General features: G+C 35.5%; 2 protein-coding genes across 2 annotated transcripts; one reads left to right on the top strand and one right to left on the bottom strand.

The window, feature by feature from the left end:
- Positions 1-2,167: 2,167 nt before the first annotated feature.
- LOC109219137 lies at positions 2,168-3,590 on the bottom strand. Its single transcript, XM_019383567.1, has 4 exons — positions 3,515-3,590; positions 2,861-3,324; positions 2,714-2,818; positions 2,168-2,584 (listed from the first exon to the last, which is right to left on the bottom strand). The coding sequence occupies exons 1-4, from the start codon at positions 3,588-3,590 to the stop codon at positions 2,168-2,170; spliced, it is 1,062 nt and encodes a 353-aa protein (XP_019239112.1).
- Positions 3,591-6,363: 2,773 nt separating this feature from the next.
- On the top strand, positions 6,364-10,738 carry LOC109219138 (leucine-rich repeat receptor protein kinase EMS1-like). The gene has a single exon (XM_019383568.1). The coding sequence runs from the start codon at positions 6,834-6,836 to the stop codon at positions 10,515-10,517; it is 3,684 nt and encodes a 1,227-aa protein (XP_019239113.1). The 5' UTR covers positions 6,364-6,833; the 3' UTR covers positions 10,518-10,738.
- The last annotated feature ends 6,822 nt before the right edge of the window (positions 10,739-17,560 follow it).

The following is a 17,560-nucleotide window of genomic DNA, read 5'->3' as shown; positions in this document are numbered from 1 at the left end:
CTGATTATCCTGCTTCTTTCTTTTCAATTTCCAGGTATATATTCTTGACCTAAGCATGTAAAACAGATCATGAGGTGATTTATTGAAGAGAACTGAAGATTATACTTTCATGTTTAGCTCGTTTCTTAGCTTGTATTATCAATTATTTTTCCCAGTATGCTTAATGTGATTTTTGTTTTAAAACTTTGAGTTCAGATTGGGATTGTAATAAGGCTATTGTTAGGGTTAATGATTGCCACGTATTAGAGCTATTAGGTTAATGGATTGATCTATTGATAGATGTATCAGTAGTTTTAGACCCGTGATGGGCTGTTGAATTATAAAGATCATGTTGTTAAGTCATTGTAGTTAACATGGAACGTGTAATCAGGATAGGATTATGAAGAATTAACATGTTTGAATGCAGCAGATTTGGTTGCTGATCTAGACTCAACTTCGAGTCTAATCCTCTGATTTTGAGCTTGGACAGACCTGGGCTCTCAAGCCTAGACTGGGCTTGGGTTTGTGTATCACATATTCAGATCCACTTATGCACAAACTTGGGACTGGGTTTATTGATTTAGGGGCATTTTAACTTAGTGATGTCCATGTTTATGTAAGTTTTCAAATGTTTAAAGGGCTGTATATGTAATTGTAGTTTTAAAATCAGATTTGAAGGCCTGCGAGTTTGATACGGAGTTCTTGTATGTATGAGGTCAATCGATTATGGATACGAGCTTAATGTGTTGCATGTCACGTGTTGCATTAACTGATGATTGCACAAACCCGTTCTAGTGATGATGGTAACTGTGCTTAGAACATTGGTTGATTTGCATATACATTTGTCTTTTCTGTGGTTCGATTCCTAGTCTCATGCCCACAACATATGCTCACTAATGTTTAGGCTCTTTTTGGGCCTGAACATCGAGACCCTTTCATCTGAAGGGCAGTCCATTGCATTCGGACAGCCTCAGGATTTTCTATCTCTGAATAGAGGTTTTGAAGAGTGTTTGGGCCTGCCTTCAGGCCTGGAGTCTTTTGGGTTAATAATGGGTTCAACTCTTGGTGAAGTAGTCACAATTCCCTTAGGTCTTAGTTCATGGCCCTTCATAATTTAGTTCGAATACCCTTTTAGAATAAAATCGAGATGTGCCATCAACCCTTAAATCACATATGGCCCCCGTATTAATTTCTTATAACATAGATATAAAATGACAAATGTTCGTAGTTTGCCTTTAGGCACGATTTAATCTACGATTGTGGTTGCATATACGTTCGCGTAACATGACCATGATCCTAAATTAATTCGGAGTACGCGTTCGCGCAACTTCGCTCAATCTTTGCCTAATAATAAAATAGGCTACAAGCTTTTAATTATTTTCTTAGTTCACATAAGTTCATTAAAATCACATATGCCCTTTTAGTAATTTCGTAGGCTAGATAAAAGTAATATTTCGTAGAAATACCAAGTGTGGTTGCGTATACGTTCGCGTAATACAACTACACTTCTAAAAACAAAGCCGGAGTATGCGTTCGCGCAACTTCGGCCCAAACTTTTCTTAATAATAATTAAGCGTTATTAATTGTGGACACGTTCGCGTGACATGATTTTTTGACGCACCAAACAGGCGGGTATACGTACGCGTAACCCGTCTCAAGATAATTTTCTAATAAAAAGCGGTAAAGGAAGCAAAAGCATATAGGTTCTAAAATCAGTAATTAAATAGTTTAATGAGCCAAGTATGATCAAAGCGACCGTGCTAGAACCACGGAACTCGGGAGTGCCTAACACCTTCTCCCGGGTTAACAGAATTCCTTACTCGGATTTCTGTGTTTCGCAGACATTAAACAGAGTCAAATCTCCTTTATTCGGGATTCTAAACCGGTGACTTGGGACACCATAAATCTCCCAAGTGGCGACTCTGAATTTTTGATAAAATGAATCCCGTTTCGATTGTCACTTCAAGTTGGAAATAACTCCCTTTATTATACCCTTTACGGGGTGTAGTAGGAAAAAGGAGGTGTGACAACAGCAAGACACTATTATTGGATAATCAAAACATGTATAATGAAACATGTCAATTGCTTGTGAAACTTAACTACTCAACATTTGTAACTCTATTGTTTGTGAAACTTAACTACTCAACATGACAACAAATGTAATAGGAAGTGTTATGTTTTCAACTATTTATTTTGGTCGATTCCTACATGTTTTTCTATTGTGACCACCTTGTCCACACACAAAACATGAAAACGCCCTCTTAGACTCTTTTTCTGAAGCAGGTTTGAGTCTTTCCTTTCTTGGCCTTCCTGCATTCCTTCTCCCTTTAGGTGGTAGGACCACATCTTCCATCACCTCTATTGGGATTACCCATAAACTCTCATCTGCAATCGGATTCACTGGAAGGAGTTTATCCTTCTTGTAGTAAAAAGAGCAATACTGGCCAGGTTTCAGCTGCTGGTTCTTCAAAACCACCCAAGCATGCGGACATGAAAGTTTATCCATTTGAAATTTTCCGCAACTGCATGTTCCCTCTTCAAGGCACACTATGTTTCGCCTTACCCCTTCAAACACAGTATATAACTGCTCCGTAACAGGCCTCACCTGCAAAAGTTTTTTTTTTAAAAATAGTTAAAGAACATTATACATTATTATACAAAGTTATACATCCTTATACAAGCAGTAAAATGCAAGTCAGCAGTGCCAAACATCATTATATTTGATTCATTTTACCGTCATTTGCTCCGATGCAATCAGATTTTCCCGAAGGAGTTTCTCGTACTTTTTGCCAAGCTCTGTAGATGTCTCCATTGCACTTTTTCTGTTTTTGTTGTTCCACTGTTGTAGCAAATTTGTCATGTACTACAGCAATCGCATTACCGGTAACTCTCTAGGATCCTTGTTTGCTGCATTAATTGACTCTGCAATATTGGAAGTCATTACCATCGACCTTTTCACTTTGGAATATGCCCTAGACCACCTTTCGTAGCCAATTTCGAACAAGTAAGGCTGCACTCTCGGATCAATTTTGCACATCTCTATCATATGGTACTCAAACTTCTCTATTATGTAAGCTCTAGCCAAAGCAAAGAAGATATCCTGTAATTGTTTGTGATGTTTCTTGAATGTGCACTTTACATTCTGCCACAAGTGAAACATGCAAATACAATGTGGTACTTCTGGGTACACAACTTTTGTGGCATTGAAGATGCTTTCATTTCTATCTGAAACTATACACATCCCTTCCCTAACTCCAAAAGTACCCTTTATCTGGACAAAGAACCACTCCCAAGATTTGTTATTCTCTGAATCTACAATTGCATATGCAAGTGGAAGGATTTTTCCTGTTTATACAAAATAGATATTAGGATTCAGACAATTATACAAATCTTATACACAGTTATACACAATTATACAATTTTATACCAACTGCAAATTTTATAAAAATAGTAGCTGTGAAATCCTATACACTTTTATACATGAAACTACAATATTATACAAACTGCAGAAACAAGGTAGATGCAGTCAACTCACCAGCTCTATCCTGTGTGCAAGCAGCCAATATGGTACCCTTATATGCTGCTTTAAGAAAACTTCCGTCAACAACCATTATCGGTCTGCAATGCTCTCAGCCCTTGATAGATGCATATAGCGAAACATATGCATAAAGAAAGCATCCATCTTCTGATTTGTGCAACTTTGTAACCGTTCCTGGATTTGTTTGCTCCAACATATAAAAATACTTCGGCAACTCCTTATATGAATCACCCGGACTCCCTCTTATCATTGCCATTTCTATCTCTTTAGCTCTCCATGCTTTCATGTAGCTCACTTCAATCCCGTGTTGCTTTTGTATGTCCTCTATTATATCATTTGTGGTGTAAACTTTTTTTGGATTAACATACTTGTCCTTGACTATACTAGCAATTACACCCGAAGTAGCTTGACGTTGTGTTAAGTATCTTTCACCATAGCCGCATGTGTGATTATTATTGTAACTTCTCACTTTGAGTATGTTTGCCTTGAAAACGGCAGAAGATTTGAAACTCCAAGCACAATTGTCATCCATACACATAAGGTGATACCTAGGATTAAAGATCATTCAACTTCTAAATACACTTGTATACAAAAACATAACTACATATATACTAATTTTAATACCTATATACAAATATATACTACTTTATACATATTTATACATATATATATATAACAGAATATACAATTATTTACATATTGTTGCGCTTGATCTCTTCACCTTGAATTGGAACCTCTCATGTACAACCAAGTTCTTCATTACACTGACAACTGTCTCTTTATATCCTTATAAACTTGATCTTCCTCAACAAAATCATTCAATATATCATCTATTATACCCGTGTTTTCACTAAATTTCGTATTTTCAATAAATTCGATATCAATAATCTCAGTGCTATCAATTGTGGATACATCTCTAGAATTTGAACTTGTAGCAACCAAACAGCTGGAACTTGTAGCAACCACACAACTAGAACTTGTAGCAACCAAACGATTATCATAAATCTCTTTCAATGTCACAAACAAGGGATATTCAGTGAAATTCAAGTTTTTCTTCTTTAATTTGATATACACCTGTATTGTTGTAAATCAGGATCGGTGGCAAACCAACATTTGGGAGAAAGTTAATCTCTATTGTGTTTAACTCACTATCGATCCTAATCTGTTCCGAAATAGCTGCAACTAAATTGTTGTAGCTGAATGTCGACTCGATTATTACACAATCGCTGACGAAATTGATAAACTTGTTTTCTTCCCATTCACCACTATGAAGAACGTAAACTGAAAAAATATCCATCGAACAAAAAATTGAAATCAAAATTGCAGCAAAAATAAAAATTGCGCTGATTTGCAGCAAAAAAATTTCACTTTTCGTGTTTGATTTGCTGTTAATTCGAGATGAAGAAGAAATTCTAGGGTTTTTGGAGCTGCATTGATCGCAAGATCTCGTTTTTGAAGTATTTGGGGAAGAAGATTGGAAAGAATCAGAGAAAATCCAGAAAATCCCACTTCTTACTCCCAAAAAACGGAAATAACGCCCCTTTTTTCAGATACGGGGCTCTAATTTTTGGGCTAATCAATTGTAAATTGAAATATGGGCTATAAAGTTGAAAAGGAGGCAGTCCAGTTGTTTTAATATGAAATTTTCCCTATTTTTAATGAATTTGAGAAAATTATTTGAATGAGTAATTAATACTATGGGTATAACAGGAAAAAAAAATTATCTTCTCTTGATATGGTAGAAACGATAAGTAAAAGCTAAAATCTATTTTTAGAATACTGGACAAGTAAAAGTGAAGTATTTCTTTACCATTAATAGTAAATAAACAAACTTGAATTAAAAAGGTTCCTTTGATCGTGAAGTACCAAGGAAATTTTCTTTTTTTTTTTTCCAATTTGAGTAGAAGTTCAGAAAGTTCGTGAGCTTTTGTCCTCACATAATCATTAAATGACTCTTACCAAAGTAGCTAAATTACCTACCAGTAACTTCAAGTATTATTAACGAAAGGAGTAGATTCAAATGCGTCAAACATCGATATAAATACATTTGAATTTAAAATGTTCAACAAGGGACTTGGGTTGGGGGGGGGTCCTGATTTTTTTTCCACTTTGGTTGAGTTATACTTAATAGAAGCTCTACAGTACTATTGCTAGTTTTAAAACTAAAAACGTAAAAAAAAGAAACTAACTTGTGCAATGCTTATAACTAGTTTCTTAGCCAAAATCATCATGATTTTATATGTTTGGACAAAATGTTAATGAAATAAATATTTAGAACCTTTGGTTTTTTGAATCTATATGATCATAGTAGCTCCTAGTCCTACGTGTGTTGCATTTTGAAAGCAACTAAGCAACTATGCGTAGCAAAAAATGGTTAGTATTTGCTGAATTATAATTCCTTATTTTCAAACTTAAAATAGTACTCAAGTTCTTATTCTTTTTCATTTCAAGTTGATAGTAAAGTGACAAACTTGAAAAAAATAGATTCTTCTATCCTCAAATGCGAAAGAAATATTTTTCTGATTTAGAATAAACTCCAGAGAGTTTCATGTGCTTTTGTCCTCACATAATCATTAAATGGGACTTTAGCTCTAGCAGTATCATTACAGGTAAATACATAGCAAGCAGTAAACTTCAATTATTACCAACCAAATTAAGGAGTAGATTCAAATGTGTCAAACATCACTAAATACGCAATTAAATCTTCAAAATGTGGAAGAAAGATATTTTTTTTTAGGGGGGGGGGGGGGGTCCTTTTAATTTGGAGGGTGTTTTAGGGATAAGGCATTTAGGTGCTCCCAAGCTCCGAATCTTAAAATATGTCTCATAAAAATCTGTGACAAATTTCAAGAACCTTTTCGTATTCATTTGTTGGTAGTGAAAATAGGCCCCCCCCCTCCCCTTCACCCCGTGGTTACTATGTAGGGGCCAAGGACCCCCACTCAAGACTCATTGAAGACAGTGTTGTTTTCTTGAACTTGTACTTGTATTTGCTTGATTCTCACTATCACATTACACTAAGAAAATTTCTGGGGATTACAAAAAAATATTTTCGTATTCCACCATGTAGTATAATCTGTTCTTTCTCTTCTCTCTTCATGTTCCCAACACCTTATTTTACTATTCTCTTTCCTCTTAATTCTTCCGACTTTCAACATCCAATTCAGTACCCTCTTTAATGGAGTAGTAGAGTTGTCATAATTGTATAATAGGACTTTTCTCAGTCTTTGTTAATACACTCATATCTACCACTTGTTCATTACACATCCCATTTCATTTCTCTTCCACTGCATTTCAAAGTACAGGCCTTTTTGTAATGGCCATTAGGTTTCTTTATACCTCTGCCATTGTCTTTCTTTTCTGTTTCTTTGTTTCCAATGCAACCCTACAAAGATTTTCAGAAGAGGACCCAGAAAGACAAAGTCTGTTTTCTTTCAGGAGTTCTCTTGAAAATTCACATATTCTGTCTACATGGACCACCTCAACTTCACATTGTCACTGGAATGGTGTTTTTTGCAAAAATGGTCAAGTTGTTTCCCTCAAGCTCTCTTCTTTATCACTTAAAGGCCCCATTTCACCCCACATTGCTACTTTGACTCAACTAAGGTTTCTTGACCTTTCTGGCAATGCTTTGACCGGAAAAATTCCAGTCCAAATTGGTAACTTGACTCAGCTACAAGTCTTGGCTCTTGGCAACAACTTTCTCTCAGGTTCTCTCTCTCCAACACTCTTCACAAAGCTTCAATCTTTAACTTCTTTTGATGTGTCTAACAACACCCTTTCTGGTTCTATTCCACCTGAAATTGGGAAATTGAGAAACCTTAAGAATATTTATATTGGGCTTAACAGATTTTCTGGCCAGTTGCCACCAGAAATTGGTGAACTTTCTAATCTCCATAATTTCTATGCTGCTTCATGTTCACTTGAGGGTCCATTGCCAGAATCCATCTCCAAGTTGAAATCTTTGACCAAACTTGACCTTTCTTATAACCCATTGAAGTGTTCTATCCCAAAAGCAATAGGCGGTCTTGAGAATTTGACTTTCTTGAACTTAGGTTACTCTGAGATTAATGGTTCAATACCCTCTGAGCTTGGAAAGTGTAGAAAGTTGACAACAGTGATGCTTTCTTTTAATTCACTCACTGGTTCTTTGCCTCAAGAGCTTTCAGAGTTGCCTATTCTATCTTTTACTGCAGAAAGGAATCAGCTTTCAGGTCCATTGCCTTCTTGGCTTGGAAAATGGACACAAATGGATTCCCTTTTGCTTTCGAGTAATCGGTTTACGGGCAAAATTCCAGCTGAGATTGGGAACTGTTCTTTATTGAATCATATTAGTCTCAGCAGCAACTTACTCTCTGGTCCAATACCTAAAGAGCTTTGTAATGCTGTGGCACTCACAGATATTGATCTTGATCACAACTTTCTCACAGGCAGTATTAAAGACACATTTGTAAAGTGTGGTAATCTGACTCAGTTGGTATTATTAGATAATAGTATTACTGGGGTGATTCCAGAGTATTTATCAGAGCTCCCTTTGATGGTTCTTGATTTGGATTCCAACAATTTGACAGGTTCTATTCCAGTAAGTCTCTGGAATTCTGCTAGTCTATTGGAGTTTTCTGCTGCAAATAACCACTTACAGGGTACTCTATCTATAGAAATTGGTAATGCTGTGTCATTGCAAAGGCTAGTTCTTAGTAACAACAAGATAAGTGGTGTTATTCCTAAGGAGATCGGTAATTTAACTTCTCTCTCAGTGTTGAATTTGAATTCCAATCTTCTTGAAGGGTTCATTCCTGTTGAATTGGGGGATTGTATCTCTCTTACAACATTGGATCTCGGGAATAATCGGCTTCATGGGTCGATCCCGGTGACACTTGTGGATCTGCCTCAGCTACAGTGCCTGGTTCTTTCCCACAATGAGCTTAGTGGTGCTATTCCTTCCAAGATTTCCAAGTATTTCCGTCAAGCAAGCATCCCTGATTCAAGTTATGTTCAGCATCATGGTGTCTATGATCTGTCTCACAACAAGTTGTCTGGTTCGATACCTGAAGAGCTAGGGAGCTGTGTTGTTATAGTGGATCTTTTGCTCAGCAATAACATGCTATCCGGGGATATACCACGATCACTTGCCCGCCTAGTGAATCTCACTACATTAGACTTAACTGGGAATTTGTTGACAGGCACCGTTCCAGAGGAATTCGGTTACTCACTTAAGATGCAAGGCTTTTATCTTGGGAATAACCAGCTCACAGGTTCAATACCTGAAAGCATTGGGCAAGTAGGTAGTTTGGTGAAGCTGAATTTGACGAGCAACAAATTTACCGGTCCAATACCATCAAGTTTTGGGAACTTAAATGGGCTGACACACTTAGACTTGAGCTCAAATGTACTTGATGGTGAACTTCCTCCCTCTCTATCAAGGATGGCAAACCTAGTTGGCCTTTATCTTCAGCAAAACAGGCTTTCAGGTAGTCTGGATCAGCTGTTCGCAAACTCTGTTGCTTGGAGACTTGAAGCTCTAAATTTGGGTACTAATTCCTTTACTGGGAACTTGCCACCATCTTTGGGAAACATGTCGTACTTGGCTTTTCTTGATCTCCATGACAACAGATTAATTGGTAAAATTCCAATTGAGCTTGGAAATCTTGTGCAGCTCGAGTATTTGGATGTCTCTGGCAACAGTCTTTATGGCCTAATACCTGAAACAGTATGCACCCTTCCCAATTTGGGCGTGTTAAATTTCACGGATAACAAACTGGAAGGAGCTATCCCGAGAAATGGAATTTGCCAGAACCTTTCAAAAGTTTCAGTGGCAGGGAACAAAGATCTCTGTGGGGGAATTGTAGCTCTAAAATGCCCTGCCAAGAGTTTTATTAAAAGATCATCGATACTTAATGTTTGGGGAATCTTGTCAGTTGTGGCTGGGACTATATTGATTACTCTTACTATTGCCATTGTGTTAAGGATATGGATTAGTGGAAGCAGCGGAAAAAGTGATCCTGGGGAATGTGAGGACAGCAAAATGGACAGTGATGATCAGCACCTTTATTTCTTAGGCAGCAGCAAATCAAAAGAGCCTCTTAGCATCAATGTGGCCATGTTTGAGCAGCCCCTTCTAAAGCTGACATTGGTTGATGTTCGTGAAGCCACCAACAACTTTTGCAAGACTAAAATTGTCGGTGATGGAGGGTTTGGAACTGTCTACAAAGCTACTTTACCTGATGGTAAAACAGTTGCAGTTAAGAAGCTAAACCAAGCAAAAACTCAAGGTCACCGTGAATTTTTAGCTGAAATGGAAACTCTGGGCAAAGTGAAGCATCGAAACCTTGTGCCCTTGCTTGGATACTGTTCTTATGGCGAGGATAAAGTTCTTGTTTATGAGTACATGGTTAATGGGAGCTTGGATCACTGGCTGAGAAACCGTAGTGGAACCCTTGATGTGCTGAATTGGAGCAAACGTCTTAAGATCGCAGTAGGTGCTGCACGTGGTCTAGCTTTCCTTCATCACGGATTCACACCCCACATTATTCACAGGGACATAAAGGCAAGTAATATCTTGCTCAATGATGACTTCGAGGCACAAGTTGCCGATTTTGGATTGGCAAGGTTAATCAGCGCCTGTGAGACGCATGTAAGCACTGATATTGCTGGTACATTTGGGTACATTCCTCCTGAGTATGGGCAGACGTGGCGATCCACCACAAAAGGAGATGTTTATTCTTTTGGTGTGATTCTGCTTGAACTGCTGACAGGGAAAGAGCCGACAGGTCCAGATTTCAAAGATGTGGAAGGCGGAAACTTGGTTGGTTGGGTACTTCAGAAGATGAAGAAGGGGCAATCAGTTGATGTGCTTGATCCAACAATACTTGATGCAGATTCTAAGCAGATGATGCTCCAGACATTACAGATTGCTGCATTATGTCTCTCGGATAATCCAGCTAGGCGGCCGACCATGCTCTATGTCTTCAAGTTCTTGAATGGAATCAAAGAGGACTAAACCATCACATTCTGTTATCTGTCTAGTTATCTTTGCACAAGTAGTTACTTAAAAGTTTAGGTTGAATGAAGTTAATCATGTCACGTTTCAACTAAGCATATGTTAATATTCCAGGTCCTAACCATAAGTTTCTGATTGCCTAAATCTGTAACATAAGTCTTTTAATCATTAAGGCCATTTCCCTTCGGCCTTGTTTCGGAATGAAGTCATTACATTTAGCACTTGTAGATATTTTCACCTGAATCATCTTGTGGAAGATGGTTGTAAATTTGCTTCAATTCAATAGTCATAATTCTCATGAATATATCAATTTAAAATCTATGATAAATCTCAAGACAGGTTCTCCAATAATTGGTCATTAGCCGACTACAGAATGTTCTTTTGCATAATTAAATATCAATGACCATAAGATAATGTACATGTGCTAAATTCTTGACTTGTGAAGGATCAATGCATGTGAGAGGGTATTTGAAATCTAATTCAGAAATTATTGAATTGGTTCAAAGGACAAAAACAAGAAAGATGACAAAATTAGTGAGCTAGCTGCAATGGATTGCTTTTAGATGGACCTTTGCTAATTGGTTTAATTTTTGTCTTATAAGGTCTGGAGCTATTCGAGGTACATGTGCTTAAAGGAGATTATGAATGTTATTACATCTGACAGAAAGTCGAAAACATTGAAAATAGAAAGAGGTGAGTGAGGCTCATGAAACTGTTTTCTAGTCAACAAAAAGAACCAATCCTTCAGTGCTAACAACTAACTTTCACGTCTCCCATTAATTTCCTTTATTGGGGAAGGTGGAGCATTTACGCTAATACATAGATGAAGAGGAATTTTCAAAAAAAAAAAAAAGCAAATTAATAACATTGTGTTATAAATAGAATTTTTTTTATGGTGAATGTCTATATTTAGAGAGATTCTAGGGTTTATTACTTGGTGGCTAAGTCACCCTCTCCCTATAAATAGAGGGTTCTATTCCATTGTAATTCATCCCAAATCAATAAGAATTCTCTCTCCCTACTTTTCTCTGCAATATTCTTCTTCTTCTTTTATTGTTTTATAACACGTTATCAGCACGAGACTCTAACCAATTGAGTAGAAGCTTTGGGATTGAGCATAATGATTGTCAATTATTCCATCAACTTCCTTCATGATTAAATTCTGGATTTAAGGTAAGTATTTTACCGTATTTTTCTCTTTTATTCTATACTTTGATTTTATATACAAGCAAAGACAACAAAGTTTGATTATAACTCTAATGGAGTTTGTAAGAAATTATAACCACCTGAAGTGGTAAAAGTTTCTATGTCTTGCCATGATCAAATTCATGTATGATTATGGGCACAAAAAGTGGAAACCCATCCCATTGAATTTGCTCCATTCTCATTCCCTTAAGAGAATGTGATAAGTCTGAAAGAAGACAAAATTATCACTATGAATGTATCAATGGATGTGGACGTGGCAATAGACGAAATTATAATCGTCATCATTGTGATAATGAGAATAATAAGGATTCTCAAAATAATCCCCCACTTGTGAAAATATTTGTCATCGATTTGACATGAGATTTTATAAAGCACATATAGATGATTATGGTCTATTCATGATGTGAATGTGACAACATCTGATTTAAGAATACATATTCATTTTTGGAAGAATATGAGCGTGCTAGTGGTATATACCACACTCACCTCTAGAAGGAGGTTTGAGATGATATAAGAAAATAATATCATTATTATGGCATGAATGGTCATTGGTCACGTACCTATTGTACGCCAAAATATTTTGGCATTGTGATTGTTAAAAGACAACGGTAATGCAAGAAACAGATCTTGCATATAATTTTGACCATAACCATAATGGTATAACTTTCTCTTTAAAAGAGATATTCACCAAATGGGTGTTGATGAATATGTGGTACTACAAAATTAATTGAGAGCTCTAGAAGAGCCAATTATACTATTTTGGAGAAAATTGATTATCAATAAGACGTTGTGTTGTAGTAAGTCTCAAAGAAACTTATTGAGTTTCTAAAGTATTCGCGAAAGCGGTTGGTCATACTGAGACTATAAATAAAGGAAAGATTTAATATCTTTTATTACTACAACTTGTAGCGGGGTAATATGCATGTGAAAAGCTACCCGCTTTATTCTCCAGTTTATACTACATAAACAAAAGAATACCACAATGAAGTGGATATTATTGATATAAAAACCCATATCATAATAAACTTGGAGTTTATTCATAATTGCACACATCATGGTGTAAACCTGAAGTTTATAAATATTGATAATTTATCCAGTTGGCATAATTGGTTTAGCCATGTTAATTCAAGTATGATGTGCAAAAATAAAAGAGAATTCACATGGGTAAATATTAAAGAACTAGAAAGTTCTTTACGAATTCTCTTACATTGCATGTTCTCATTAATTAATATACCAACTAAGATTGGGATTGAATCCCATAAATGCTGGAAATATCAAAGGTGAATATGGGCCCATTCACCTGCCATGTATACCACATAAGATGCATCTATGAAATGGTTACATGTGCGATTATTATTAACCCGCAACATGGTGTTTGCGAGGTAACTTGCTCAATAATTTGACTTAGAGCATAATTTCCAGATTTTTTATTCAAGATTGTTCATCTTGACAAGTTGGTCTACATCACAACTGGTTTAGCAAAATGATTTATTGAGTGCCTCCACTTAATAGCTAAACAATTGCTTATGAGAACAAAGTTTTGTATATCAGTTTGATATACGTTATATACGAAAGTGTATTATTTTCTCCCCTCACAAGTGGTTCATGGTCAGGAACCAAATAATTCCCTTATTATTATTGATGTGCGGTGTATATTTTGATTAACACCATAACGCACAAAGATGGGTTCTCAAAGTTGAGGAAACAAGTTAGTTTTTCTAACATGAGGGGGAGACATGATAAACAGTTGAGAAAAGTTTACGTGGAATGAATTATCACTTGTACATCTAGATCCTCGAATAAGATAATATGAACTTGAAGTTCATAAAAGGATAATTCATGTGCAATTTATTGCAAAGTATGCTAGACGCATTTGCTGACCCAAAGAAAGTAACTATATTCTCATTGTAAATGCTCCTATTAAGTCCTAGAAGGACAAAGTCTATAGTACGCTTAAAGCATATAGACAAATCGGTTTCAAATAAACTTCTTGAAAAGAAGATGAGCAAATGATCTAAATGATCATAACAAAAGGAGGCAAGTGATCTAGAAGATCACATGACATAACACTTCATAAAATCTCATGAGAGATTCAGGTACCTGAATATATGAATGAAGAGATCTCTATGTTACGTCTTTATGAAAAATATTGAAACTGATATAAAATGTTTGTCGACGACATCTATGATAGCGCTAAATATATATGAGGATCTTAAGTTTGAAGAAACAATTCAAATAGAATTGGTTTCATATGAAAGCCATGTAGTTTTGAACATGTAGTTCAAACGCTTGAAAGTATAAAGTCAATAGTGTGTGCAATCACTTTTATTTATCTTATATGTCTAGCATGACATGAAAAGTTGATATGCATCTAAAGTCTATTTAAATGGCTTATTTGACTATACTTATAAGACAATCCATGAAGGATTTAAGTTGCTTGAAGCATATACAATTCTTGATCTTGAAGTACCACTTCCTCAGTGCAATTTGTGCACAAATGTATCTTGCTATAACTATATGCATGATAATATGATAGCAAGAGTTTCACCTCTATGTGAAGATATTAAACTGAAGATTCCAACAAGATCATATGAAGACAATCCATCTTTATCAAGAATGATGATTTCAATGTGCAATATATTCATTCAAGTTAATATGACTGATTTGTTTATCAAATATCTACCAAAGATCTTTTGAAGATGGTGCACAAGATTGGAATGCAAATGCTTAAGGATGTGAATTGATGCTCTCATGAGGGGGAGTTAATGCGCGTTGTACTCTTTTTCCCTTACAAGGTTTTGTCCCACTGGGTTTTCCTTGCAAGGTTTTTAACGAGGCAACCAAAAGGCGTATCATTAGATATGTGTACTCTTTTTCCTTCTCTATAATTTTTTTCCCACCGGGTTTTATTTTAGTTAAGGTTTTAACGAGGCACATTATCTGTTGAATAGACATTAAAGGGGGAGTGTTATAAATAGAATTTTATTTATGGTGAATGTCTATATTTAGAGAGATTCTAGGGTTTATTACTTGGTGGCTAAGTCACCCTTTCCCTATAAATAGAGGGTTCTATTCCATTGTAAATCATCCCAAATCAATAAGAATTCTCTCTCCCTACTTTTCTTTGCAATATTCTTCTTCTTCTTTTATTGTTTTATAACACATTGAAATATTGTGTGTTCAATATGACAAAAAATCATTTTCTTAAAAAATAATCTTTTACAGTCATTTTCTAATGCGTGGTTATTCTTGGAATTTAACATTCAGACAATTCCCCATCCCTCGATCATAGGAATACACAGTCAGCTCATATCGAATAGAAAAGGCATTCATTCTAGATTCTCTTCCTCAAGAAAAATATTTATCAAATGATCCTTATTCATTCGGTCAAAGTCTCCATTTTTCATGCCTCTACTAAGAGATGTACCATGTTAATATAAATCGGCGACGCACATCCGGTAGGGCAGCAATGCATGGCGATCATCACTTTTTTTTCCTGAGGGCATGATATGACTTTGTTCTTGATTTTCTAATGCGCTTTTCCCGTATGAGATAGGGGTTAGGTCTGCATACACTCTTTCCTCCCTAGACTTCATTTATGGGAATACACTGGGTTCGTCATTGTTGTTGTTGCTTTTCCCGTATGAGAATCTCTATGTGAAATTAATCTAACATTCTCCTTATCAAACCAAATTATTTGTCAGTAAATTAGAAGTTTCTGAGCAATCTGTGTTATGTCGAGGAAGAGGCAAACCCAAAAATAGAGAAGATAAAGAACACCAAATTTTAATGTGGAAAGCCCTTCAAATTGAAGGTAAAAACCACGGGATCACAATGATCTAAAAAGCTCCACTATAACAATAAGAGGGTTACAAAAGTTCTCCAAATTGGTTACACAACAAGTGCCAAATACGGAGCAACAAGAGCAACAACTAATCAATTGAAGAAAGAGAAGAATCCACAAAAATAAAGCTGTTGTTTGAGGCTCGAAATCAAATTCTACAGGCCTCCAAATGCGATCTTCACCGTTCTAATCAAAGACCAAGATATTGCAAACACTCAGTCAAAATATCACCCCGATCCAACGGTTAACATATCGGAAAACGTGATTTGAAGTTGGCTGGTCGGAATAAAAATCTGCAGCAAAACAAATACTTTTCTTCTATCTTCTATCTTGATGAAAGCTCTCTCAAAAACCACTCTTATGTGCTTAAGTCTTTCATAGACTTGTATCAATGAGCATAGAACAATTCTCCAAGATTGTCCTATTTATAGATCATGAGTGGTACTTTCTCTTAAAGCCAAAACTCACTCAAAATAGGAATAAACATCGAATCCAATTCCGAATGGGAACGGAAACCAAAAGAGAATAGGATTAGGCCATTGGGCCTTTGTGTACAACATAGGCATGTGCCCAACAAATAATCTGACGAGTAAGGTAGCTTTGTGCAATTGATTTCTCTAATTTAAATTAATCCGACAATACTTTGAGGAATGAACTTTATACTTCTATATAAATTTCTAAATTCACCTTTACTATTGGTGTATGAATGTTGGGAAATCTGATTGAATATGCTACAACTAATAAGTTAGAGAAGTACATAACACAAGTCAAGAAAGTGGTAAAGGAAAAAAGAAAAAAGGTGATAACAAGAGGCATAGATTAATAATAATGCTATTGGATAAGTGTCTTGACCGTTTTAGGCCTAAGCCATCTTCTCCTACAATATGTTTTTTCCTTTTAAAAACTCCTAACATCTTGGATAGTGCGTGGAAATGACTACTAGCTCCCTCGTCTAAACAGTAAGTTAACTAAGTTTTCAGTAAAAACTTTTATTATTAACTTATTAAAAACGATAACTCTTCATTTGCTATTGTAATTTGAATTTTAGTATTTTATCCATCTCTTTGGGGCAGATCATGGACCTAACTCTTCTCTTAGGCTGTGGCTTGAATCAACAAGCTTGTCATCACGGGCTGAACTTATAGTCAAATACTCTTATACACTCCAATTCATATGATATGCTAATTCTTTGGGTTTGGAGATGTTAATTCATAGCTTGATATGATTCGGGATAGTCTAATCCCAATAGCTACGACTCGTATTACACGCAATTGAATGATAAAGCAAAAGATAAAAGAGATTTTAACACTATAGGGCAAACATATAAAACTATTTAAATAAATAGCATAATCGTTGTTTTTTTTCAAAATTGGCAGGTTCATTTACACTTATGGCATATTCTAATAGTACTTACGGTTAATGAAAGACCACAAATTAAGAAATTAGTTTATGTTCTTATAAATAAATACATATCCATTCCTCTTTCATCCTCATTAATACATTTTTGTTTCTCTTTCTCTATTATCCATATTAATTAGAAAAGTGCTTGATAATAGATGACGGCTAGATGACCCATGCATGTTTGGTTTGTATTTTTGTTCCTTTTTCACTATTTATAATTGATTAAATAGTTTTAACCAAAATAATAGTTACTCGAGCAAAATACCGACTTTGCGTATACAATTGATTTAATAAATATATTCGATATTCTCTCCGAATTCACCCTAAATCTAATTTCTCTTGCAACTGCCATGCTCAAATTTTTTTGAATTTCTTAATCTTTATTATACCATATATATTATATTATATTATGAATATCTTTATTATACCATGTATACAGTTACGTATGCAGACATAAATAAACAAATGCAGATGTGCGTTTTACCATTATTATAACGTGTATATAATTATGACACACTTAAATTTGACAAATAAAAATCTACAATGTACCCTTAGTACACGATTTAATCATCATCATACTATATTATAAAAA

Source organism: Nicotiana attenuata, unplaced genomic scaffold, assembly GCF_001879085.1.
Source record: "Nicotiana attenuata strain UT unplaced genomic scaffold, NIATTr2, whole genome shotgun sequence".
Lineage (NCBI taxonomy): Eukaryota > Viridiplantae > Streptophyta > Magnoliopsida > Solanales > Solanaceae > Nicotiana > Nicotiana attenuata.
Note: the sequence above shows the minus strand (reverse complement) of the source record. Positions and strands in the feature narration are given on the sequence as shown.